General features: G+C 41.0%; 1 protein-coding gene across 6 annotated transcripts in view; it reads left to right on the top strand.

Moving 5' to 3' along the window:
* The window catches only part of LOC139751395 (BLOC-2 complex member HPS3), a 186,387-nt gene that overhangs the window by 69,909 nt on the left and 89,847 nt on the right, over nucleotides 1–26,631 (top strand). For 4 of the 6 annotated variants that reach the window (XM_071666775.1, XM_071666774.1, XM_071666779.1 and 1 more), the window contains 3 exons: nucleotides 4,946–5,133; nucleotides 11,432–11,572; nucleotides 23,219–23,388. In XM_071666775.1, the coding sequence (XP_071522876.1) occupies nucleotides 4,946–5,133; nucleotides 11,432–11,572; nucleotides 23,219–23,388 (499 nt within the window). The remainder of the gene's footprint in view (nucleotides 1–4,945; nucleotides 5,134–11,431; nucleotides 11,573–23,218; nucleotides 23,389–26,631) is intronic. The other 2 variants (XM_071666777.1, XM_071666776.1) reach the window with 1 other exon arrangement.

Genomic DNA, 26,631 nt, shown 5'->3' with positions numbered 1-26,631 from the left:
TGCTGCTGAAACTGTGGATGCTTGCCCATCAGCAGTTTATCCAACCATGTTCACACTTATTGCTATTCTTGCTTTCCTTTGTGTCAACAGTTGAATCAGGATGTGGTCTTTTGAAACCATTTATATTTATTTATTTTGCTTTGTCGCTGTCTCCCGCGTTTGCGAGGTAGCACAAGGAAACAAATGAAAGAAATGGCCCAACCCACCCCTATACACAATGTATACACACACACACGTCCACACACGCAAATATACATACCTATACATCTCAATGTACACATATATATACATACACAGACACATACATATATACCCATGCACACAATTCACACTGTCTGCCCCCATTCACTCCCATCGCCACCTCGCCACACATGGAATACCTTCCCCCTCCCCCCTCATGTGTGCGAGGTAGCACTAGGAAAAGACAACAAAGGCCCCATTCGTTCACACTCAGTCTATAGCTGCCACGCAATAATGCCCGAAACCACAGCTCCCTTTCCACATCCAGGCCTTACACAACTTTCCATGGTTTACCCCAGACGCTTCACATGCCTTGATTCAATCCACTGACAGCACGTCAACCCCGGTATACCACATCGATCCAATTCACTCTATTCCTTGCCCTCCTTTCACCCTCCTGCATGTTCAGGCCCCGATCACACAAAATCTTTTTCACTCCATCTTTCCACCTCCAATTTGGTCTCCCACTTCTCCTCGTTCCCTCCACCTCCGACACATATATCCTCTTGGTCAATCTTTCCTCACTCATTCTCTCCATGTGCCCAAACCATTTCAAAACACCCTCTTCTGCTCTGTCAACCATGCTCTTTTTATTTCCACACATCTCTCTTACCCTTACATTACTTACTCGATCAAACCACCTCACACCACACATTGTCCTCAAACATCTCATTTCCAGCACATCCACCCTCCTTCGCACAACTCTATCCATATGAAGTGTTTTAGATATCTGGGAGTGGATTTGGCAGCATGTACGTAATTCATATTGTCTGCCCTTATTCATTCCCATTGCCACCCCACCACACATGAAATAACAACCCCCTCCCCCTCATGTGCACGAGGTAGTGCTAGGAAAAGACAACAAAGGCCACAGTCGTTCACACTCAGTCTCTAGCTGTCATGTAATAATGTACCAAAACCACAGGCCCCACAGAACTTTCCATGGTATACCCTAGACGCTTCACATGCCCTGGTTCAGTCCATTGACAGCTTGTTGACCCCAGTATACCACATCGTTCCAATTCACTCTATTCCTTGCACGCCTTTCACCCTCCTGCATGTTCATGCCCTGATCACTCAAAATCTTTTTCACTCCATCTTTCCACCTCCAGTTTGGTCTCCCACTTCTCCTTGTTCCCTCCACCTCTGACACATATATCCTCTATGTCAATCTTTCCTCACTCATTCTCTCCATGTGACCAAACCATTTCAAAACACCCTCTTCTGCTCTCTCAACCACACTCCTTTTATTACCACACATCTCTCTTACCCTTTCATTACTTATTCGATCAAACCACCTCACACCACATATTGTCCTCAAACATCTCATTTCCAGCACATCCACCCGAGTCCTCCACACAACTATCCATAGCCCATGCCTCACAACCATATAACATTGTTGGTACCACTATTCCTTCAAACAAACCCATATTTGCTTTCCGAGATAATGTTCTCGACTTCCACACATTCTTCAACGCTCTCAGAACTTTCATCCCCTTCCCCACCCTATGATTGACTTCCGCTTCCATGGTTCCATCTGCTGCCAAATCCACTCCCAGATATCTAAAATACTCACTTCCCCCAGTTTTTCTCCATTCAAAGAAACTTACCTCCCAGTTGACTTGTCCCTCAACTCTACTGTACCTAATAACCTTGCGCTTATTCACATTTACTCTTAACTTTCTTCTTTCACACACTTTACCAAACTCAGTCACCATTATTATTATTATTATTATTATTGTTATCATTATCATTATATTCCTGGGGATAGGAGAGAAAGGAAACCACTCACATACCTCCTGTTTGTTATAAAAGTTGAGTGAGGACAGGAATGGGAAGAGAAGCTGCAATTCTTCTTTTCTGTTATTACTTTTCAAAAGATAGGACCTGAGGAAATTCATTGAGGACTTTTTATTCAAGGCTCTGGTGTCTGTTCCTTATGCTACCTTGTTAAAGCAGGAAACAACAAACATATATTCTTTCTAACATGTATTAAAGACTAATTTGTTAAAATGTTATTGAACTTCAGTCATATATGTAATTAAAAGATTTTCTTCATTCTTAAGTAGGATTGTATATCCCATTATATGACAGAATTCAGTGGGAAGGTAGACTCAATATCCAGAATTTCGTATAAGTCAGTTTTTCAAGAATATACTTGCCCTGTTAATTGGAGGATGGTTGTATTCAAAATCAATCTTTATGGTCTCCAGATGTATTCAAAGACATTAGTTGGCTAATTTAGGTGTCCCTACAAAATTTCAAATATTTATACTGGGTATTGTTAGGGGTATTGATGGCTGTGTAGTGAGGCAGAATTTCAGTGGTTGTTAAGTAACACTCTTCTGATCCAGATAGCTGTCTTTTCTTTCTGCCTCACCCACACATGGACTGCTGGCATTTTGTCTACAAACATACAATCTCTCCTTGGCATACATAACACTTGACAACATTTAACTCACAACTTAGCCTTGGTATCTCTAAATTTAACTGTGGTTTGCACTATATGCTAGCCTTACCTTTTGTCAAAACAGTAGGAGCAGTAGATAGAAATAGTAGGCAGGAACATTAGGTGAAACATTAGATAGAAGTAGTAGGCAAGGTAGTAGGTAAGGCAGAAGCATTAGGTAGAAATAGTAGGTTGGAACATTTGGTAGGAACATTAGTTAGACATATTATGTAGAAGTAGATGGTAGGAACATTAGGTAGGAGCCTCTGGAAACACTGTTAAGGGTTAGGCACTAAAGATTAAGAAGCAGCACTGAAGTTCACCACTTATGGATAATTGTTTTGTCTTGGCAGAACAGGTGTCAGAGATAGAGATAGATAGATAGATAGATTTACAATAAATGGGCTTGGATTGGAAGTGTGTGGTGCATATTTGCACTAGAGTTGTGTGTGGATAATGATCTTTAAGGAATTTTCCAGTAGTTTATCAAAACTGCAGTTAACACACAGCATGCATAAGTATTGCTGCTTCTGACATAAAAGGTAGTTGCTGCCTCAGAGTGCACTTGCAAATTCAAAGAATGATGGGAATAATAAAACCATATTAGAGGTCCCTAGCCTACCTTGGATTTGAGTGTACAGTCTTAGAAAAATGTATTGCATTTTACCAACCACACCATCAAATTTTGAATATCCACAGTTCTCTATGGCACCACCAAGTTCATGTCACACATTGGTCAATTATCACATGGCTGTGGGCTTCTTGTAGTCCAGCCCAGCAGGTTGACATTGCTAAGAGGAGGATAGAAGAGTGTCATAACCAGGTAGTGTAGCTAGGCTGAGCATCAAGGCAGCCTCTTTTTGTGACATAGTTCTCTGGCTGCTTTATGGAGGCTTAGCATCAGGGATGACACTGCCATCATATTATTACTTTGCAGTTTTTGTACATCATTTCTTTTTACTTTCATGAAATAAGCATGTAGTTTTTTAAATATGACATTCTTATTTCTGACATTGAAGTATTCATTAAACGACATATGGTACGTCTCTCGAGAGGCACTCCTGCTACCCCCCCTAGTGCCCATATGCCTTAAACCTTGCCAGTCTGGGTTTTACCGACCATGGGGTCTTTCAGGAATGTAACCTCAGTGGTTAGCAAGGGATATCTGTATGTAATAGCATTCTTACTACTACTTTTTTTTTTTTATACAATACTAGCACTTAAAGTGTTAGGAAAATGGCCATACAATCTTTGTAGTTAAGGGTCAGTACCCTCATTTATTCATATATCCTTGAAATATTTTGTGACTGGCATTATGGGCTAAACTGTGCAGTGATCAGAAAGGAGTAGGACCCAACTTTTTCTCATTTAATGAAATATATGGATGCCAAAGGAGGATGTCATTCATTCATTCAATCTATGGGAAATTATTTCACATTGGAGATGGGGCCCTAGAATCTCATATAGGTTTCAAATTAAGGTTTGCTGTTTTCTATTGTTAGGAAAATATTAAGTACATTCACTAACTACTTTTCATTACTAGTCCTTCTCTGTTGTCATTGATGAGCTTACAGTATATGGATCATTTAGTTATACAAACATCATAATGTTGATAATCTTGATATCTGATTTATTTGCACATCTCATATTTGATACAATATTAGGTTATATTATTCAGACCCATATTCATGTATATGTAATATGGAACACAATAGATAGACAAATGAATTAAACACTTTAGCTCTGTTTTTGTACAGATAGGATAATATTGAGCAGAAAATAACATACACAGCAATACTAGTGAGTGATAGCCCCAGTGAAATCTGATGGCTTTGTAAATAAAGCAAAGGCCTCCATGATTCATGTTGAAGCTCAAAATGTTTGGTTTATATTAGAGGAACGTCTTTCTGTGCTTGCACAACTTGCCAGTAGTGGAGATACATAGTTGCCAACTCGCCCATCCTTGTTGCTGGGTCATGAAGACATGCTGAGCAACTGAGTGAAGAACTTGGTAATTTGTTGTCTGCTGATGATTTAGGAAGAAGGGGTTAACCCATAGTTATGAAACCAAGTGCATGAATGGTGCATTTAACTGACTGACTTGTGATTAGTGGATGATTAATTTGAAAGCAAGTTTCATTTTCATGTTTTATTGTAAGACATGTCTTAAGGTATGGGTCTTTCTGGTTTGAATGATGTTCAGATACAGAGAGAAATGTCTTGTACAAAATTTGCATATTTGATATATCCTTGCAGTTCCTCCCGGTGTTCCAGTGTTCGCCTTAAACTGCTGAGTGGGAGCTCCTCCCTTCAAAAAATGCCAACAAATGTATTTGAGGCAGTGACTCTTATTCATCGCAGAGCTGATCACAACAATGATCCTGATATCCCATTCTCCAACCTCAAGCTTATGGCTGTGTATGAATCAGAGGCAGGAAAAAAAGGTGGGTGCTGTGATTTCGTTATACAGTTTCTGTGTCATTGATTTTTACAAATAGACTTATTAAAATTTTAATATTATTATTTTTTTTTTTTTTTTTTTTTTTTTTTTTGTCGCTGTCTCCTGCGTTTGTGAGGTAGCGCAAGGAAACAGACGAAAGAAATGGCCCAACCCACCCCCATACACATGTATATACATACATCCACACACGCAAATATGCATACCTACACAGCTTTCCATGGTTTACCCCAGACGCTTCACATGCCTTGATTCCATCCACCGACAGCACGTCAACCCCGGTATACCACATCGCTCCAGTTCACTCTATTCCTTGCCCTCCTTTCACCCTCCTGCATGTTCAGGCCCCGATCACACAAATTCTTTTTCACTCCATCTTTCCACCTCCAATTTGGTCTCCCTCTTCTCCTCGTTCCCTCCACCTCCGACACATATATCCTCTTGGTCAATCTTTCCTCACTCATTCTCTCCATGTGCCCAAACCATTTCAAAACACCCTCTTTTGCTCTCTCAACCACGCTCTTTTTATTTCCACACATCTCTCTTACCCTTACGTTACTTACTCGATCAAACCACCTCACACCACACATTGTCCTCAAACATCTCATTTCCAGCACATCCATCCTTCCTGCGCACAACTCTATCCATAGCCCACGCCTCGCAACCATACAACATTGTTGGAACCACTATTCCTTCAAACATACCCATTTTTGCTTTCCGAGATAATGTTCTCGACTTCCACACATTCTTCAAGGCTCCCAGAATTTTCGCCCCCTCCCCCACCCTATGATCCACTTCCGCTTTCATGGTTCCATCCGCTGCCAGATCCACTCCCAGATATCTAAAACACTTCACTTCCTCCAGTTTTTCTCCATTCAAACTCACCTCCCAATATTGTTATTTATTATTATTATTATACTTAATCGCCATCTCCCACGTTAGTGAGGTAGCACAAGGAAGTAGACAAAAGAATGGCCCATCCCACCCACATACACATGTATATGCATAAACCCCCAGACATGCACATAAACATATCTATACATTTCAATGTATACATACAGATACATACACAGACATATACATATATATACACATGTACATATTCATACTTGCTTCCTTATTACATTCCCATCGCCACCCCGCCACACATGAAATAGCATCCCCCCCCCCAAAGCTAGGTAGCACTAGGAAAAGACAAAAAAGGCCACATTCGTTCACACTTAGTTTCTAGATGTCATGTGTAATGCACCAAAAGCACAGCTCCCTTTCCACATCTAGACCCCATAAAACTTTCCATGGTTTACCCCAGACATTTCACATGCTCTGGTTCAATCCATTGACAGCACATCGACCCATTATACTGCATCATTCCAATTCACTCTATTCCTTGCATGCCTTCCACCCTCCTGGATGTTCAGGCCCCAATCGCTCAAAATCTTTTTCACTCCGTCCTTCCACCTCCAATTTGGTCTCCTACTTCTCCTCATTCCCTTTACCTCTGACACATATATCCTCTTTGTCAGTCTTTCCTCTCTAATTCTCTCCATATGACCAAACCATTTCAACACACCCTCTTCTGCTCTCTCAACCACACTCATTTTATTACCACACATCTCTCTTACCCTTTCATTACTTACTTGATCAAACTGCCTCACACCAAATGTTGTATTCAGACATCTCATTTCTAACACATCCACCCTTCTCCACACAACCCTATCTAAGGCCCATGCCTCACAACCATATAACATTGTTGGAACCACTATTCCTTCAGACATACCCATTTTTGCTCTCCGAGATAACGTTCTCACCTTCTGCACATTCTTCAATGCTCCCAGAACCTTCGCCCTCTCCCCCACCCTGTGACACACTTACACTTCCATGGTTCCATCCACTGCTAAATCTACTCCCAGATATCTAAAACACTTCACTTCCTTCAGTTTTTCTCCATTCAGACTTACCTCCCAAATAACTTGTCCCTCAACCCTACTGAACCTAATAACCTTGCTCTTATTCACATTTACTCTCAGCTTTCTTCTTTCACACACTTTACCAAACTCCGTCACCAAACTCTGCAGTTTCTCACCTAAATCAGCCACCAGCGCTGCATCATCAGCGAACAAACAACACCTGACTCACTTCCCAAGCCCTCTCATCCACAACAGACTGCTTACTTGCCCCTCCCTCTAAAACTCCTGCATTCACCTCCCTAACTACCCCATCTATAAACAAATTAACAACCGTGGAGACATCTCACGTCTCTGCCACAAAGCGACATTCACTGGGAATCCTTCACCTTCCTCTCTTACTTGTACACATGCCTTATGTCCATGGTAAAAACTTTTCACTGCTTCTAGCAACTTATCTTCCATGCCATATACTCTTAATACCTCCCACAAAGCATCTTTATCAACCCTATCCTATGCATTCTCCACACTGCTCTTCCCCAATCTGATGCTCTGTACATGCCTTTACCCTTTCAATCAGTACCCACCCATATAATTTCCCAGGAATACTTAACAAACTTATACCTCTGTAATTTGAACATTCATCTTTATCCCCTTTGCCTTTGTACAATGGCACTATGCATGCATTCTGCCAATCCTCAGGCACTTCACCATGAACTATACATATAGTGAATATTCTTACCAACCAGTCAACAACACAGTCGCCCCCTTTTTTTTATGAATTCCACTGCAATACCATCTAGACCCACCACCTTGCTGGCTTTTATCTTCCTCTTCACTGTTTACCAAACCATTCTCCCTGACCCCTCTCACCTCTCACACCACCTTGACCAAAACACCCTATATCTGCCACTCTATCATCAAACACATTCAACAAACCTTCAAAATACTCACTCCATCTCCTCACTCCACCACTACTTGTTATTACCTCCCCATTAGACCCTTCACTGATGTTTCCATTTGTTCTCTTGTCTTAGGCACTTTATTCGCCTCCTTCCAAAACATCTTTTATTCTCTCAAAAATTTGACGATACTCTCACCCCAACTCTCATTTGCCCTCTTTTTTACCTCTTGCACCTTTCTCTTGACTTCCTGCCACTTTCTTTTATAATCTCCCAGTCATTTGCACTACTTCCCTGCAAAAATCGTCCAAATGCCACTTTCTTCTCTTTCACTAACAATCTTACTTCTCCGTCCCACCACCCTACCCTTTCTAATCTGCCCACCTCCCACTTTTCTCATGCCGCAAACATATTTTGTGCAAGCCATCACTTCTTCCCAAAATTCATCCCATTCCTGCCCCACTCTCCTTATGTCATTTGCTCTCATCTTTTGCCATTCTGCACTCAATCTCTCCTGGAACTTCCTCACACAAGTCTCCTTTCCAAGCTCACTTTCTCTACTCTCTTCACCCCAACATTTTCTCTTCTTTTCTGAAAACATCTACAAATCTTCACCTTTGCCTCCACAAGATAATGATCAGACATCCCTCCAGGGGAAGAGCAGTGTGGTTTCAGAAGTGGTAGAGGATGTGTGGATCAGGTGTTTGCTTTGAGGAATGTATGTGAGAAATACTTAGAAAAGCAAATGGATTTGTATGTAGCATTTATGGATCTGGAGAAGGCATATGATAGAGTTGATAGAGATGCTCTGTGGAAGGTATTAAGAATATATGGTGTGGGAGGCAAGTTGTTAGAAGCAGTGAAAAGTTTTTATCGAGGATGTAAGGCATGTGTACGTGTAGGAAGAGAGGAAAGTGATTGGTTCTCAGTGAATGTAGGTTTGCGGCAGGGGTGTGTGATGTCTCCATGGTTGTTTAATTTGTTTATGGATGGGGTTGTTAGGGAGGTAAATGCAAGAGTCTTGGAAAGAGGGGCAAGTATGAAGTCTGTTGGGGATGAGAGAGCTTGGGAAGTGAGTCAGTTGTTGTTCGCTGATGATACAGCGCTGGTGGCGGATTCATGTGAGAAACTGCAGAAGCTGGTGACGGAGTTTGGTAAAGTGTGTGGAAGAAGAAAGTTAAGAGTAAATGTGAATAAGAGCAAGGTTATTAGGTACAGTAGGGTTGAGGGTCAAGTCAATTGGGAGGTGAGTTTGAATGGTGAAAAACTGGAGGAAGTGAAGTGTTTTAGATATCTGGGAGTGGATCTGTCAGCGGATGGAACCATGGAAGCGGAAGTGGATCATAGGGTGGGGGAGGGGGCGAAAATTTTGGGAGCCTTGAAAAATGTGTGGAAGTCGAGAACATTATCCTGGAAAGCAAAAATGGGTATGTTTGAAGGAATAGTAGTTCCAACAATGTTGTATGGTTGCGAGGCGTGGGCTATGGATAGAGTTGTGCGCAGGAGGATGGATGTGCTGGAAATGAGATGTTTGAGGACAATGTGTGGTGTGAGGTGGTTTGATCGAGTAAGTAACGTAAGGGTAAGAGAGATGTGTGGAAATAAAAAGAGCGTGGTTGAGAGAGCAGAAGAGGGTGTTTTGAAATGGTTTGGGCACATGGAGAGAATGAGTGAGGAAAGATTGACCAAGAGGATATATGTGTCGGAGGTGGAGGGAACGAGGAGAAGAGGGAGACCAAATTGGAGGTGGAAAGATGGAGTGAAAAGGATTTTGTGTGATCGGGGCCTGAACATGCAGGAGGGTGAAAGGAGGGCAAGGAATAGAGTGAATTGGAGCGATGTGGTATACAGGGGTTGACGTGCTGTCAGTGGATTGAATCAAGGCATGTGAAGCGTCCGGGGTAAACCATGGAAAGCTGTGTAGGTATGTATATTTCCGTGTGTGGACGTGTGTATGTACATGTGTATGGGGGGGGTTGGGCCATTTCTTTCGTCTGTTTCCTTGCGCTACCTCGCAAACGCGGGAGACAGCGACAAAGTATAAAAAAATAAAAAAAAAAATAAAAAAAAAAAATCCCTCCAGTTGCACCTCTGAGCATATTAACATCCAGAAGTCTCTCTTTCCCATGCCTCTCAATTAACACCAATTAACACGTAATCCAATAACGCTCTCTGCCCATCTCTCCTACTTACATATGTATGCTTATGTATAGCTCCCAATCACCAGTCCCTTTTCAGCACACAAATCAACAAGCTCCTCACCATTTCCATTTACAATTCTGAACACCCCATGTACACCAGTTTACCCTCAACTGCTACAGTACTCACCTTTGCATTCAAATCACCCATCTCTATAACATGGTCTTGTTCATCAAAGCTGCTAACACACTCACTCAGCTGCTCCCAAAACACTTGCCTCTCATGATCTTTCTTTTCATGACCAGGTGCATAGGCACCAATAATCACCCATCTCTCTCCATCCACATTCAGTTTTACCTATATCAATCTAGAGTTTACTTTCTTACACTCTATCACATACTCCCACAACTCATGCTTCAAGAGTAGTGCTACTCCTTCCTTTCCTCTTGTTCACTCACCAACTCCTGACTTTACTCCCAAGACATTTCCAAAACACTCTTCCCCTTTACCCTTGAGCTTTGTTTCACTCAGAGCCAAAACATCCAGGTTCCTTTCCCCAAACATACTACCTATCTCTCCTTTTTTCTCATCTTGGTTATATTCACACATTTAGACACCCCAATCTCAGCCTTCAAGGAGGATGAGCACTCCCTGCATGACTCCTTCTTCTGTTTCCCCTTTTAGAAAGTAAAAATTATTGTTATTGGCTATTAATGGCTTCAATAATTTTCTGAAAATCGTGTAACATATTCTGTGTTTAAAATTTTCATTAGGATTTGTAGTTGTATAGGTATGTCATGGGCCACTGTGTGTGGGATAGAAATGCTGTTCAGTTTTGATTTACATTTTTCCATGAATGTGATAATTTTCCAAATTGCTTTGGGTAACATAAAATATCTGTGTATTTGGTCCAAGATAGCCTTCATTCTTTAAAGAAATCAGCACAAAGTCTAATTGTGCTACCTCATCCAATCTACATTTAAAGTGCAGATTGCATTCACTGCTGAGTGGGTTCAAGATGGATAACCACATGACTTTAATCAAGCTAGAAATCGCATACATTAGAATCTGAGCTTGCAGTGTATTTTCATACTCTACCTTTGTTAATGTTTTCATGGATAGTAATTGTAAAGTTCAAATGCAAATGCTGGTAGATGGGTTAGATATAAATAGAGTGATATAATTCACATGTATTTACAGAAATAAGCCTCAGTTGATTGCATATTTGCCATTTCCTTGAATGTTGGTCCTTGAAAAAAAATGATTAAAAATTTTGCTTTTATGACTTGCTGATAGAAATGTATCCTTTCTTATTTGTATCTTGTACCTATGTCCTCAGAAGGTTGTTTTTCAACTCCTCGTCGATTGTCTCACCCGTTACTTCCTCCTGGCCTGGCACGTAAAGTTGGGGCATCTGTCTTCCTCACAACACCACATGTTGGCCAGCTTTATCATATCACCCTCTGCGATGATGCTTATAGTAAGAACTTTTGCATGATGTTTTACTTTTTAGTGTAACTAGGATGTTTTTGATGTAGTATCTCAAGTATTTCATTGATGTAGAATTAGAATTTGCTTCTAAATGAGGGATAAATCAAGGAAGCCTTATAAACAAAAATCCAGTCATAAGTAATGAGTGTATGGCTTGAGGTGTTGAAAGAAAGGGTCAAGATGGCAAGTAAGGGTCTAAGGAACCTGTATTGGACCACAGAGGTGGAGAAGTATGCCAAAGGATTTAGAGTAATACTGTTGTAGAGTTAAGTAATGGTGACTCTAAACATAGGATTTTTTTTTTATGGGAAAGTTGGAATCTCCATCTGTTGAAGTTTTGTCAAATAGGTAGTGGTAGCTTGCATGTTATGGGCCTGCTTTTGGTCAGTCAGAAACCACCACAGAGATGATGTCATCGACGTGCTCAATTCTGGACACTGGGCCGCACATGATTTATTTAGATCACATACTGACATAATTTATACTAAATCATTGTATTTTCATCTCATGGATCTTTTTTTCTTTAGGAGTATTAACAATATAGTGAACTGTAAGTGTGCATTGGTCAAAATTTTAGGAAACAATCATACATACCTGGGGATAGGGAAGAAAGAAATCTACCCATGGATTCCTTGCATTATGTAGAAGGTGACTAAGAGGGGTCAGAGCTGTGGGCTAGAAACCCTCTATACTTGTGTTTCAGTTTCTAAAAGACAGAACAAAAGGAGGAGTCAGGCTAGGAGTGCTCATCCTTCTCAAAGGCTGAGGTTGGGCTTTCTGAATGTGATTAGATGTAACCAAGATGAAAAGGAAGGAAAGATAAAAGCATAATTAAGGAAAGAGCTTGGGTGTTCTGTCTCTCAGTGAAACATAGTTCAAGGGTAAAGAGAATAATGGTTTGGGAATGTTTTCAGGGTTAAGTTAGGGGTTAGTGAAACAGCAAGATCAAGGAAGCAGTAGCACTTCTGGTGAAGCAGCAGTTGTGGGAATGTAAGAAAAGTGTAAAAATGTGTGTTCTCGGTTGATGTGGATAAGAATGAAATTTAGTTATGATAAATGGATGACTATTATTCCTTATTGATCTACTATTATTGCTTATTTATCTAGCCACAAGAAGGATGTTGAAGGATGGCAATTGCTTTGTGAGCAGACGACTGAAAGTGTCAGTAGATTTAATGCAAGAGATTAGTTATAAGTGATGGGTGACTTAAATGTGAAAGTGAGTAATGTGACAGTTGAGGGTATGATTGGAGGATGTGGGGTATTCAGTAAATTGAAAGGAAATGGTGAACAGCTTGTGGAGTCCTTGAAAAAGGACTGGTGATTGTGAGTATGTAATTTGCAAAGAGAAATATACGTAAGTAGGAAAGATAGGATACAAGCAATATTGGATTACATACTGATTGATAATTGCACAAAAGAGAGACTCTTGGATGTAAAAGTGCTGAAAAGAGCAGTTGTGGGATGTCTGATCATTATCAGGTTGGGCAAAAGTGAAGACTTATAAAGGTTTTCAGAAATAAGGAAATTATGTAAGTGAGAAGATGGTGGTGAAATTAGGTGAGCTAGGAAAAGAGATTTATGTGAAGAAATATCAAAAGAGATAGAATGTGGAATAGCAAAAGAAGCTAGAGGAGTGAATAAAGATTGAGAGGTATTTAGGAAAGCACTGCTGGCATGTGCAAGAAAAGTTTGTAGCATGTGGAAGGTGGGCAGATGAGAAAGGGTAGTGAGTGATGAGAAGATGAAGTTATTAGTGAAAGAGAAAAGAGATGTATGGGCAGTACTTACTGGGAAGGAGTGCAAAGGATTGGGAGATTTACAAGAGAAAGCAGCAGGAGGTCAAGAGGTAGGTGCAGGGGCTGAAATGAGGGCAAATGAGAATATCAGTAAACTTTAGGTAGAAAAAGATGCTTTGGATGAAGGTTAATAGTGTGAAAAACTGGAGAACAAATGGGATTATTGTTGAAGGGGCCATGGTGACAGGCAGTAATGAAGTGAAGTGGAGATGGAGGGAGTATTTTGAAGGATTGTTGGATGTATTTGATGGTAGGGTGACAGATGGAGGCTGTTTGGGCTGGGAAGGTATGCAAAATGAGAGTCATGGCAATTGGTTTGGTGAAGAAAGAGATGATGAAAGCCTTGCATAATATGAAATGGGACAAGGCAACTTGAGTGGATGGCATAACAGTTGAACTTCTTGAAAAAGGAGATAACTGTCTTGTTGATTTGGTTAGGGTATTCATTATAAGTATGGTACATGGTGAAGTCCCTGAGGATTGATGGAATGCATGTATAGTGCCATTGTATGAAGACAAGGGGGACAAATGAGTGTTCAGGTTACAGAGGCATACATTTGTTGAGTGTACCTGATAAGTTTTATGGGAGAGTGATGAATGAGAGAGTGGTGGCATACACAGAGCATCAGCCTGAGGAGGAAGAATGTGGTAGATATGTGGATCTGGTCTTTGCATTGAAGAATATGTGTGAAAAATACTTAGAGAAACAGATGGATTTGTGCTTGGCATTTATGGATCTTGAGAAAGCATATGATAGGATTGATAGAGATGATTAGTGGAAGATGTTATGAATGCACAATGTGAGAGGAGAGCTGTTTAAGGGAGCGTAGAGTTTTTATCAAGAGAGTAAGGCATGTATGTGAGTAGTTAGAGGGGAGGGTGAGTGGCTCTAGGTGAAGGTGGGTCTGCAGCTGGGATGTGTGAAGTGCCCATGGCAGTTTAATTTGTTTATGGATGGGATGGTTAGGGAAGTAAATCCAAGGGTCTTGCAGAGAGGGGTGATTATGCAGTATTTTTGGGATGAGGGTGCCTGGGAAGCAAGTCATTTGTTGGTTTTGCTGATGACATCATGGCACTGCTGGCAAATATTAGTGGGACGCCACGTGGAGGTAGAGGAAGGTTGACACCACGTGGAGGTAGAAGAAGGTTGGTGCCACATGAAGGTAGAGGAAGGAGGAAGTTGAGGGTAAATGTGATTAATATCAAAGTTATCAGGTTTAGCAGTGCAGAGAGACAGGTTAGATGAGGTGTGAGTTTGAAAAGAAAAAAATTGTGGGAAGCAGGTTTTTTTAAGATACCTGGGAGTAGACATGGTAACAAATGGAACCATGGAAGTAGCACAGAGTTCGGATGAGGGGGTGAAGGTTCTGGGAGCATTGAGGAATGTGTGGAAGAATGCATGGAATAGTGTCTGTGGGGAAGCCATGTAAGGACAGTGATAAATGGATTCACTTTTGTCATGGGCACCCTTATTGGGAGTTTCAGGAAGGAACAGGGCTTCATATTAATAAATTCAACTGCAATACCATCCAAACCCGCCGTCTTGCTGGATTTCATCTTCGCAAGGCTTTCACCACCTCTTCTCTCTTCACCAAACCACTCTCTCTGACTCTCTCACTTCGCTCACCACCCTGACCAAAGCACCATACATCTGCCACTCTCTCATCAAGCACATTCAACAAACCTTCAAAATAATCACTTCATCTCCTCACTTTATCACTGCCTGTTATCATTTTCCTTCTTGACCCCTTCACTGATGTTCCCATTTGTTCTCTTGTCTTATGCACGTTATTTGTCTTCTTCCAAAACATCTTTTTATTCTCCCTAAAGTTTAATGATACTCTCTCACCCCACCCCAACTCTCATTTGCCCTTTTTTTCAACCCTTGCACCTTCCTCATACCCTGCCACTTTCTCTTATGCATCTCCCAGTCATTTGCACTCCTTCCGTGAAAGCATCATCCAAATGCCTCTCTTTTCTCTTTCACTAACAACTTACTTCATCCCACCACTCACTACCCTTTCTTATCTGCCCAATTCCCACCTTTCTCATGCCACATGTGTCTCTTGCACTTGCTATCAGTGCTTCCCTACATACATCCCAATCCTCACCCACTCCCCTCATGTCATTGGCTCTCACCCTTTGCCATTCTACACTCATTCTCTCCTGGTACTTCCTCACTCTAGTCTCCTTTCCAAGCTCACTCACTCTCACCACTCTCTTCTCGACATTCTCTCTCTCTCTTTTTTTTTTTTCTTTTTTTTGAAAACCCCTGCAAATCTTCACCTTCACCTCCACAAGATAGTGATCATACATCCCACCAGCTGCCCCTCTCAGCACATTAACATCCAGAAGTCCTTCTTTTACATGAATATCAATTAATACATAATCTGAGAATGCCCTTTGACCATGTCTCCTACTCACATATGTATACTAGTGTATCTCTCTCTTTTTAGACCAGATATTTCCAATCACTGGTCTTTTTCAGGCAAAACCTGCAAGTTCTTCACAATTTCCATTCACGGCACTGAATATCCCATGTATACCAATTTTACCCTTAATTCCCACATTACTCACCTTCGCATTTAAATCACCCATCAATAATACTCGGTTTTGTGCAACAACACTGATGACACACTCACTCAGTTGCTCCCAAAACACTTGCCTCTCAAGATCTTTCTTCTCATGACCAGGTGTAAAAGCACCAATAATCACCCATCTTTGTTATTATTATTTTGCTTTGTCGCTGTCTCCCACATTAGCAAGGTAGCGCAAGGAAACAGATGAAAGAATGGCCCAGCCCACCCACATACACATGTATGTACATACACATCCACATACGCACATATACATACCTATACATCTCAACATAAACATATATATATTTACACACACAGACATATACAAATATACACATGTACGTAATTCATACTGTCTGCCTTTATTCATTCCCATCTCCACTCCGCCACACATGAAATAACAACCCCCTCCCCCCTCATGTGCGTGACATAGCGCTAGGAAAATACAACAAAGGCCGCATTCATTCACTCTCAGTCTCTATCTGTCATGTGTAATGCATCAAAACCACAGCTCCCTTTCCACATCCAGGCCCCACAAAACTTTCCATGGTTTACCCCAGACTCTTCACATACCCTGGTTCAATCCAGTGACAGCATAGCAACCCCGGTATACCACATCGCTCCAGTTCACTCTATTCCTTGCATGCCTTTCACCCTCCTATTGTATGTTCAGGCCCCAATTGCTCAAAACCTTTTTCACTCCATTGTTCCACCTCCAATTTGGTCTCCCTGTTCTCCTCGTTCCCTCCACCTCTGATACATATATCCTCTTGGTCAATCTTTCCTCACTCATTCTCTCCATGTGACCAAACCATTTCAAAACACCCTCTTCTGCTCTCTCTCAACCACACTATTTTCATTGCCACACATCTCTCTTACCCTTTCATTACTTACTCGATCAAACCACCTCACACCACATATTGTCCTCAAACATCTCATTTCCAACACATCCACCCTCTTGTGTATAACTCTTTCTATAACCCTTGCCTCACAACCAAATGACATTGTTGGAACTACTGTTCCTTCAAACATGCCCATTTTTGCTTTGCGAGATAATGTTCTCTCCATCCACCCATTCTTCATTGCTCCCAGAAACTTCACCTCCTACCCCACTCTGTGACTCACTTCCACTTCCATGGTTCCATCTCCTGCCAAGTCCACTCCCACATATCTAAAACACTTCACTTCCTCCAGTTTTTCTCCATTCAAACTTACCTCCAAACTAACTTGTCCCTCAACCCTACTGAACATAATAACCTTGCTCGTGTTCACATTTATTCTCAACTCTCTCCTTTCTCACACTTTTCCAAACTCAGTCACCAACTTCTGCAGTTTCTCATATGAATCAGCCGCTAGAGCTGTATCATCGATGAACAACATCCAGGCCCATGGACCTTTCCATGGTTTACTCTAAACATTTCACCTGCCCTATTTCAGTCCAGTGACAGTGCATTGACTCAGTATACCACATCATTCCAGTTCACTCTATTCCATGCTCACCTTTCACCCTCCTTCATATATCCTCTCTGTCAACCTTTCTTCACTCATTCTCTCCATGTTTCCATTTCAAAACACTTTTCAGCTTTCTTAGCCACACTCTTTTAATTACCATACATCTCTCTTACCCTTTCATTACTTACTGGATCAAACCACCTCACACCACATATTGTCCACAAACATTTAATTTCCAACACATCCACCCTCCACCGCACAACCCTATCAATGGCCCATGCCTTGCATCTCTATGATATTGTTGGAACTACTATTCCTTTAAACACCCATTTTTGCTCTCTAAGGTAATGTTCTTTCTTTCCACACATTCTTCATTGCTCCCAGAACTTTCATCCCTTCCTATGACTCACTTCCACTTCCATGATTCCATTGGCTGCCAAGTCTACTCCCAGATATCTAAAACACTTTACCTCCAATTTTTCTCCATTCAAACTTACATCCTAATTAACTTGCCCCTCAACCTTTCTGAATCTAATAACATTGCTTTTATTCACATTCACTCTCAGTTTCCTCCTTTTACACATTCTTCCTAACTCAGTAACCAACTATTGCAGTTTCTCACTCGAATCTATCCATTAGTGCGATATCATCAGTGAACAGCTAACTTATTACTTCCTAGGCCCTCTCATTCCAAACAGATTGCGCACTCACCCTTCTTTCTAAGACTTGCAGTTACCTCCCTCGCTACCCATCCTTAAACAAATAAAACAACCATCGTGACATTACACACCCCTGTTGCACAGTGACCTTAACTGGGAACCATTCACTCTCCTTTCTTCCTACACCTTACACCCTTTATAAAAACTTTTTACTTCTTCTAGCAGCTTACCTCCCACACTATGTATTCTTTATACCTTCCACAAAGCATCTCTATCAACTCTTATCATATGGCTTCCATATGGTAAGCATATCCACTAGTAATATTCTTTCCTATCTCGCTAGTGTCTGGTCATATCCCTGAAAGATTTTGTGGAGTCATGTGTAGTTGCCCTTGACATATCTGAGGCTTTTGACATGGTGTGGCATCAGGGTCTCATCTTTAAGCTCCCCTCTTTAGTCTTCCCTCCCTCACTTTGCTCCTTCATATCTGTCTTCCTCTGCAGGTGATCTATTTCTTTGGTTGTTGATGTATCAGCCTCCCCCTTTTCTCCATCAATGGCAGTGTCCCTCAAGATTCTATCCTATCCCATACACTTTTTCTCCTTTTCTTCACCGATTTCCTCTCGCCCACTAATAATCCAATGCACTCATATGCTAATGACACAACACTGCATTTATCCACATCCTTCAATTTTGCTCCCTCTTCTCTCATTCAATCTGCCTCTTGTCTTTAAACGGCTTCCTCAGTAAACTTGGACAAGATATCTCAGTTGGGTAGACAAAATCTTAAGTTTAATGCCTCCAAGACCCAATTTCTACCCATCTCTATCAAAAACTCCTCACAACTCTTGTCATTCCTTTGACTGTTTTTTGATTCCACCTCTTGGCTCAATGATCATACTTGGTATTACTGTAACATCCACTCTTTCTTGGAAACCCCACATTACAGGAATAGTTGAGTCTGCCTCTGAGAAACTTCTCTTCTGAACTGTTGCTCCATTCATGCACGGAATTGATTCGTCCTTGTATGGAATACTGCTTTCACATATGGGATGATTCTATCTCTGTATGCTTTCTTGACAGAGTTGAGTCAAAAGCACTCTGACTTATAAACTGCACCAGGCTGACTTCCAAACTTGACCCTCTTCTCCCTATGCTGCATTGTTGGTTCACTTCCCTCTTTTATAGATGTTACTTTGGTTTCTTCTCCTGAGAGCTGGCTGCTTGTGTGCCTCCACCACTAACAAAACCATGCAATACTCTGCAAGCTGCTTCATCAATGATTATTATGTGGCCATTGGCAACTCAAGGATGGGCCATTTTGATACATGCTTCTTTTCCTACATGTAGAAGCTTGGGACCTCTCTACCTTTTCATGTTTTCCCAATAATTATGACTTGGTACCTTTCAAAAGACAGGTCTTTCACTTCCTTCAAAATTCCTAAACACTTTCCCTTGTCTTTTCTGTTTCATAATTCTCTCAATATTACAATTAAGGCCCAACCTTTATGTGGACTTTTGTCTGTGACTGGAGCTTTAAAAAAAAAAGACATGAATGCCACATGCAAATCCATCTGTTCTAAATATTTTTCACAAATTCTTCAAAGCAAACACTTGATCCACACATCCTCTACCACCTCAGGGATCACACTGCTCCTCCCTAATCTGATGTGACGTACATCCCTTCACCCTCTCAGTCAATACCCTCCCTTATAACTTACAAGGTATACTCAACAAACTTATACCTCTGTAGTTTGAAAACTCACCTTATCCCATTTGCCCATATGCAATGGCACTGTACATGCATTTTGCTGATCCTCAGGCACTTCACCATTGTCCAGACATAAAATGATTATCCTTACCAACCAATCGACAAGATGGTCTCCCCATTTCTTCATAAGTTCAACTGCAATACCATCCACTCCCACAGCCTTGCTGCATTCCATCTTCCACAAGGCTTTCACCACCTCTTCATTCTTCACCAAACCACTCTCCATGACTCTCTTACTTCACATTCCACCCCAACCAAAACACCCTACATTTGCCACTCTTATCATCAAACACATTAAACAGTCTTTCAAAATACTCACTCCATCTCCTCAGTTCATCAGTAACTTATGACTACCCTTTTTGCCCCTTCACTGATGTTCCCATTTGTTCTCTTGTCTTTTGCTCATTATTTACCTCCTTCCAAAACATCTTTTTATTCTCCCTAAAGTTTAATGGTACTCTCTCATCCCAACTCTCATTTGCCCTCTTTTTCAACTCCTGCACCTACCTCTTGACCATCTGCTGCTTTTTTTCATGCAAATCCCAGTCATTTGCACTCCTTCCCTGTAAGTACTGCCCAAACACCTCTCTTTTCTCTTTCACTAGCAACTTTACTTCTTCATACCAACACTCACTACCCTTTCTGATCTGCCCACCTCCCACCTTTCTCATGCCACATGCATCTTTTGCACATGCCATCACTGCTTCCCTAGATACATCCCATTCCTCTCCCACTCCCCTCCCATTGTTTGCTTTTACCTTTTGCCATTTTACACTCAATTTCTCCTGGTACTTCCTCACAGATGTCTCCTTTCCAAGCTCACTTACTGTCACCACTCTCTTCTCCCCAACATTTTCTCCTCTTTTTGAAAACTTATAAAAATCTTCACCTTCGCCTTCATCAGATAGTGATCAGACATCCCACCAGCTGCCTGCCTCAGCACATATACATCCAAAAGTCTCTCTTTTATGTGCCTATCAATTAACACATAATGTAATATTGCCCTTTGACCATCTCTCCTACTCAGATACATATACATATGTATATCTCTCTTTTTAACCAGGTATTCCCAGTCACCAATCTTATTTCAGCACACAAATCCACAAGCCCTTCACCATTTCGATTCACAGCACTGAATACCCCATGTACACCAATTGTACCCTCAGCTGCCACATTACTCACCTTTGCACATAAAACACCCATCACTAATACCCAGTCCCATGCACCAAAACTGCTGACACACTCATGCGGCTGCTCCCAAAATGCTTGCCTCTCATGATCTTTTTTTTCATTACCAGGTGCATAAGCACCAATAATCACCCATCTCTCTCCTTCTACTTTCAGCTTTACCCACATCAATCTAGAATTCACTTTCTTGTCCTCCCACTAACCCCTGACTTGACTCCCAAGACTTTTCCAAACCATTCTTTTCACTTTAACCTTGAGCTTCTTTTCACTCAGAGCCAGAACATACAGGTTTTTTCCTCAAGCATACTACCTATCTCTCCTTTCTTCTCATTCTGGTTACATTCACACACATTCAGACACCCCAATCTGAGCCTTTGAGGAGGATGAGCTCTCCCTGCTTGACTCCTTCTGTTTCCCTTTTTGAAATTGAAATACAAGAAGGGGAGGGTTTCCAGCCCACTGCTTCTTCCTCCCTTTTGTCACCTTCTATGACACTAGGGGAATATGTGGGAAATATTCTTTCTCCCCTATATGTATGTGTAGCATAGAGGATCTCTGCCTGGCCATGGCAACACAGCAAGAAGAGGAATGATGATTAGGTATGAATGGTCAGCAATCAATGCTTATTAACAATTGTCACCCATTGAGGGACTGCACCCTGCATCAATTTTCCTTGCCCAGAGGAAACTTGTTATCTTTCTCCTGAATGGAGCACAGCATTGAGCTGTTGTTGGGTGCTCTACTAGACCATGGTCATATTCAAACATTTTATAGATTCACCCAGTTTTTTCTTACTTGGTGATGTTGGCCCAGTCATCATCTCATAGCTGCAAATGAAAACCATTTTAAAAAAAAACATTTTATAGATTTACCCAGTTTTTTTTCTTACTTGATGTTGGTCCAGTCATCATCTCCCAGCTGCAGATAAAAACCAGTGACACTAAACCTAATCCTGGACCATCAGTACACCTCTGTCCACAGTGCCACATTCCCATCACCAAAAAGCACTACCCCATCAAATGCTTCAATTGCACTCATGGATATCATATCTACTTCACATCACAGTTGTCCATAGAAGACTGCTTGGAGCACTGGACATGCAGCAACCTCTTAGACAGTGACTCTGAAAACCCCTCCTCACAAACCCTCTCACCTCCAGCACAAACACCCAGCAAACAATAGCACAAAATGCACAATCTCAATCATCTCAAACAAATCCTATTGCTTCAAATAATCCCAGCAACGAACGAAGCATCCTGCAACTTAGTGCCAGTGGCAACGAAAACTAACACTGAAATACACAACCAACTTTGAGAACAGAACATCCTTATAGCCTTCTTCCAAGAAACTAGACTCACATCCAGATCCTCCTTACCATATTTCTATAGCTGCACAACCATAAGACAAGACAGACAATAAAGACAAGGAGGAAGGCTGATAAGACTCTTCTATCATACCATACCAATTTCCACCACTGATAGTACAAAAAGCTCATAGATAATGACAACTTAGAAATGCAATCCATAACAGTAAAACTTCACAGTTCTAACCACATAATTGACATCTACATACCTCCCCCCTCCACATGTCCCTTCAAATCTACTCTCCAACTGCAAAACTTGACCAGCTCACCCAACACCTATCTCTATATAGATATGCTGACCATCCCACTTAGCTCAACAGTCACTTCCACGATCCTTGTGGTGAACTACAGTACAATGTCATTTATAGTTCAGGGAAGCTGTAACAGGTTTTTCATGAAGTAATCATTTGTGTAGTGACTGAGTAAAGTGAGGAAAGAGAAATATGTTGGGAGATACTTGATGTTAAATGAGGTAGTTGACAGAGGAAGAGTATAGGGTTGCTATGTATATTTTGAGAAGTTGGATTAAAAAGGAAAGAGTAAGGAATTAGTTTAGCCACCCTCCTGTGTGATGAGATTCCATTGGAACAGATAAACATTTTTTTTTCATACTTTAACTATATTCAAAACCAACATCCTTGACATTGTGATATGAATTATATGATATATGGTTTAAAAGATTTAATATGATGCTAGTTTTTTGGAGAAACTACAGTGTTAGCTTTGATTTATTTTTATTTGGAGACTTAAAAGAGAAAACTCATGGTTGTTTTTGATCCATAATTAAGAGGACTTGAAGTATATCTTCATATTTTATTCGCAGGCTGCAGTGTGGTCCGTGGAGGTGTTTTCTCTTACACTGCACCAGTGTACTCTGTGGCCCTAGAACCATCACTTCTGCATGCTCTTACTCTGACAGGATTGGAAACTTATACACTAAGGCCACACCCACACATTGTAGTTTCACACCTTCCAGAAGATCTCAACATGATTGTAAGTTACCACTGATGTTGTGAGTTTTACTTTTACCTGGTAAATCTCTTCTTTACTATGTTTCTACTATTGATTGAGTAGCATTACTGCTTTTTTCATCAGTTGTGAAATCATATATAAAGTATTGTACATTTTTTCTGTAAAGATTGTTTATGTTATTGTGATTGTAAGTTACCAGTGATATTGTGAGTTTTTCTTTTACCTAGTAACCTCTCTTCTTTATCATGTTTCTACTATTGATTGAGTAGCATGACTGCATTTATTCATCATTTGTGAAATCATATATAAATCATTATACATTTTTTCTGTTAAGATTGATTATGTTATTGTGATTCAGTAAATATATATTGAAATATGATTATGCAGCATGATGATGTGATGTATTCCAATCTATCTATCTACCTATCTATATCTCTGATGCCCATTCCTTCTGGGAACTCGCATCAAAGGGGTGGCCACAGCAAAAAAGTCTCCACTTATCTCTGTCCTTTAATGCCTTCCCCCCACATAAACCATTCCATACATTCTTCCACTAGTCCTCTCCCTCCAGTATTCCCTCATCCTATTTGCCCATGTCACAGGAGGTCTTCCTCTCACTCCAACCCCTTTAATTGTACTATCATACACTCTCCTCGTAAATTCCCGGTCTTGCATTCTTTCCACATGCCCAAACCACCTCAAAATATTATGTTTCACTCATTCTACCACTCCACAATTCATTTCCTTTGCATTTCCTTCTGTACCACATCTGTCATACACCTTTTCATTTCTTTCTTCATTCCATCTAGTCACACCAAATGCTCTTCTCAAATAGTTCATTTGCATATCCTGGATTCTTGACCTCTGTGACTCATTATATGTCCATGTTTACAGCTGCATAGGTTATGGCTAGGAGGACTATGCTGTCCCTTAATTCTCTGTTCACTTCCATATCCACACATCTACCCTGTATTATTCTGTTAAGGGACCCAATGACTCTTCTAGCCAGTACTGCTCTCATCACCCTTATCTCTCCTTTCATATCATCAAACTTACCCAAGACAGCTCCTTATTTATATTTATTTATTAATGTTTAATTGTTGTATGGTTGCAAGGCATGGGCTATGGATAGAGTTGTGCGCAGGAGGGTGGATGTGCTGGAAATGAGATGTTTGAGGACAATGTTTGGTGTGAGGTGGTTTGATCGAGTAAGTAATGTAAGGATAAGAGAGATGTGTGGAAATAAAAAGAGCGTGGTTGAGAGAGCAGAAGAGAGTGTTTTGAAATGGCTTGGGCACATGGAGAGAATGAGTGAGGAAAGATTGACCAAGAGGATATATGTGTCGGAGGTGGAGGGAATGAGGAGGAGTGGGAGACCAAATTGGACGTGAAAAGATGGAGTGAAAAAGATTTTGAGTGATCGGGGCCTGAACATGCAGGAGGGTGAAAGGAGGGCAAGGAATAGAGTGAATTGGATCGATGTGGTATACCGGGGTTGACGTGCTGTCAGTGGATTGAATCAGGGCATGTGAAGCGTCTGGGGTAAACCATGGAAAGTTGTGGGGGCCTGGATGTGGAAAGGGAGCTGTGGTTTCGGACATTATTGCATGACAGCTAGAGACTGAGTGTGGACGAATGGGGCTTTTGTTGTCTTTTCCTAGCGCTACCTCGCACACATGAGGGGGGAGGGGGATGGTATTCCATGTGTGGCGAGGTGGCGATGGGAATGAATAAAGGCAGACAGTGTGAATTGTGTGCATGGGTATATATGTATGTCTGTGTGTGTATATATATGTGTACATTGAGATGTATAGGTATGTATATTTGCGTGTGTGGACGTGTATGTATATACATGTGTATGAGGGTGGGTTGGGCCATTTCTTTCATCTGTTTCCTTGCGCTACCTCGCAAACGCGGGAGACAGCGACAAAGCAAAATAAGATCATATATATTTAATTGCTGTTTCCTAAATACTTGAATACCTAGCTCCTAAATACTTAAATTTCCTCACTTCTTCCAGTCTTTCTCCCCCCATATCCAAAGCACAAATTTAGTACACTTTCTTCTTTCACTCTTTATGGTTTATAAAATCTTTTTTTCGCTCTGTTTTCTTGTAACACCATTACTTTACTTTCATTTGCATTTAATAAAACACCCTTACAACTGTCTGTTACTCCTTTCTACTCACAGCAAATAACATAGTATCATCCTCAAACAGGCTTGCCACTGGCTACCATATCTCACCACCACACTCCATCTCTGCACCCCTTTTCCCTAGTTTTTCTTTCATCTCTCTTATCACTCCGTATGAAATCTGGCAAGGCAGTGAGTTTGGATGGTATTGCAGAAGAATTTATTGAGAAAGGAGGGTGACTGTGTTGATTGGTTGGTAAAGATATTCATTGTACGTATGAGAAAGAATGCTACATTTGTATTCCCACTGTGTTGCAGGAGGAAATGGCTTTAGGGCTGGGAATCCCCTCCCCCTTCTTGTATTTCAATTTCTAAGTGATGAAACAGAAGGAGGAGCTCAAGTGGGGAGTGCCCATCCTCCTTGAAGGTTCAGGCTGGGGTGTCTGAATGTATGTAACCAAAATGAGAAGAAAAGAGATATAAGTAGGATGTTTGAGGAAAGGAACGTGGATGTTCTGGTTCTGAGTGAAACAAAGCTCAAGGGCAAAGGGGAAGAATGGTTTAGAAATGTTTTAGGAGCAAAGTCAGAGGTTGGTGAAAGGGCAGATTCTAAGGAATGGGTAGCACTACCCTGAAATAGATGTTGTGGGACCATATTAAAGAGTGTAAGGAAGTGAGGAAGTATGCTGATAAGATCGTGAGAGGAAACTGTTCTGGGAGCAGCTAAGTGATTGTGTCAATAGTTTTGATGCAAGAGACCAGGTACTGACTTAATTGCGAAGATGAGTATTGTGGTAGTTGAGGATATAATTGAGAAGTATGGAGTATTCAGTAAAGTGAAGGGAATTCATTAAAAACTTGTTGAGTTGTGTAGTGAAGGACTAATGATTTGGAATACCTGATATTAAAAAAGGACATATGCAAGCCTAAGAATATGGGTAGGAAAGATAGCCAACAGGCATAATGGGATTACAGACTAATTGATAGACTTGCAAAATTGAGGCTGTTAGATGTAATTGTGATGATGGGGCAACTGGTGGGATGTTTGATCATTACTTCATAGAGGATTGGTTGAAGATTTGTTGATGTTTTTGGAAAAGAGAAAGCATTATAGGTCAGAAAAGAGTGGCT

The sequence above is a fragment of the Panulirus ornatus genome, chromosome 11, assembly GCF_036320965.1.
Source record: "Panulirus ornatus isolate Po-2019 chromosome 11, ASM3632096v1, whole genome shotgun sequence".
Taxonomy (NCBI): domain Eukaryota; kingdom Metazoa; phylum Arthropoda; class Malacostraca; order Decapoda; family Palinuridae; genus Panulirus; species Panulirus ornatus.
The sequence above is the reverse complement of the archived record's forward strand: the minus strand, read 5'-3'. Positions and strand labels throughout refer to the sequence as shown.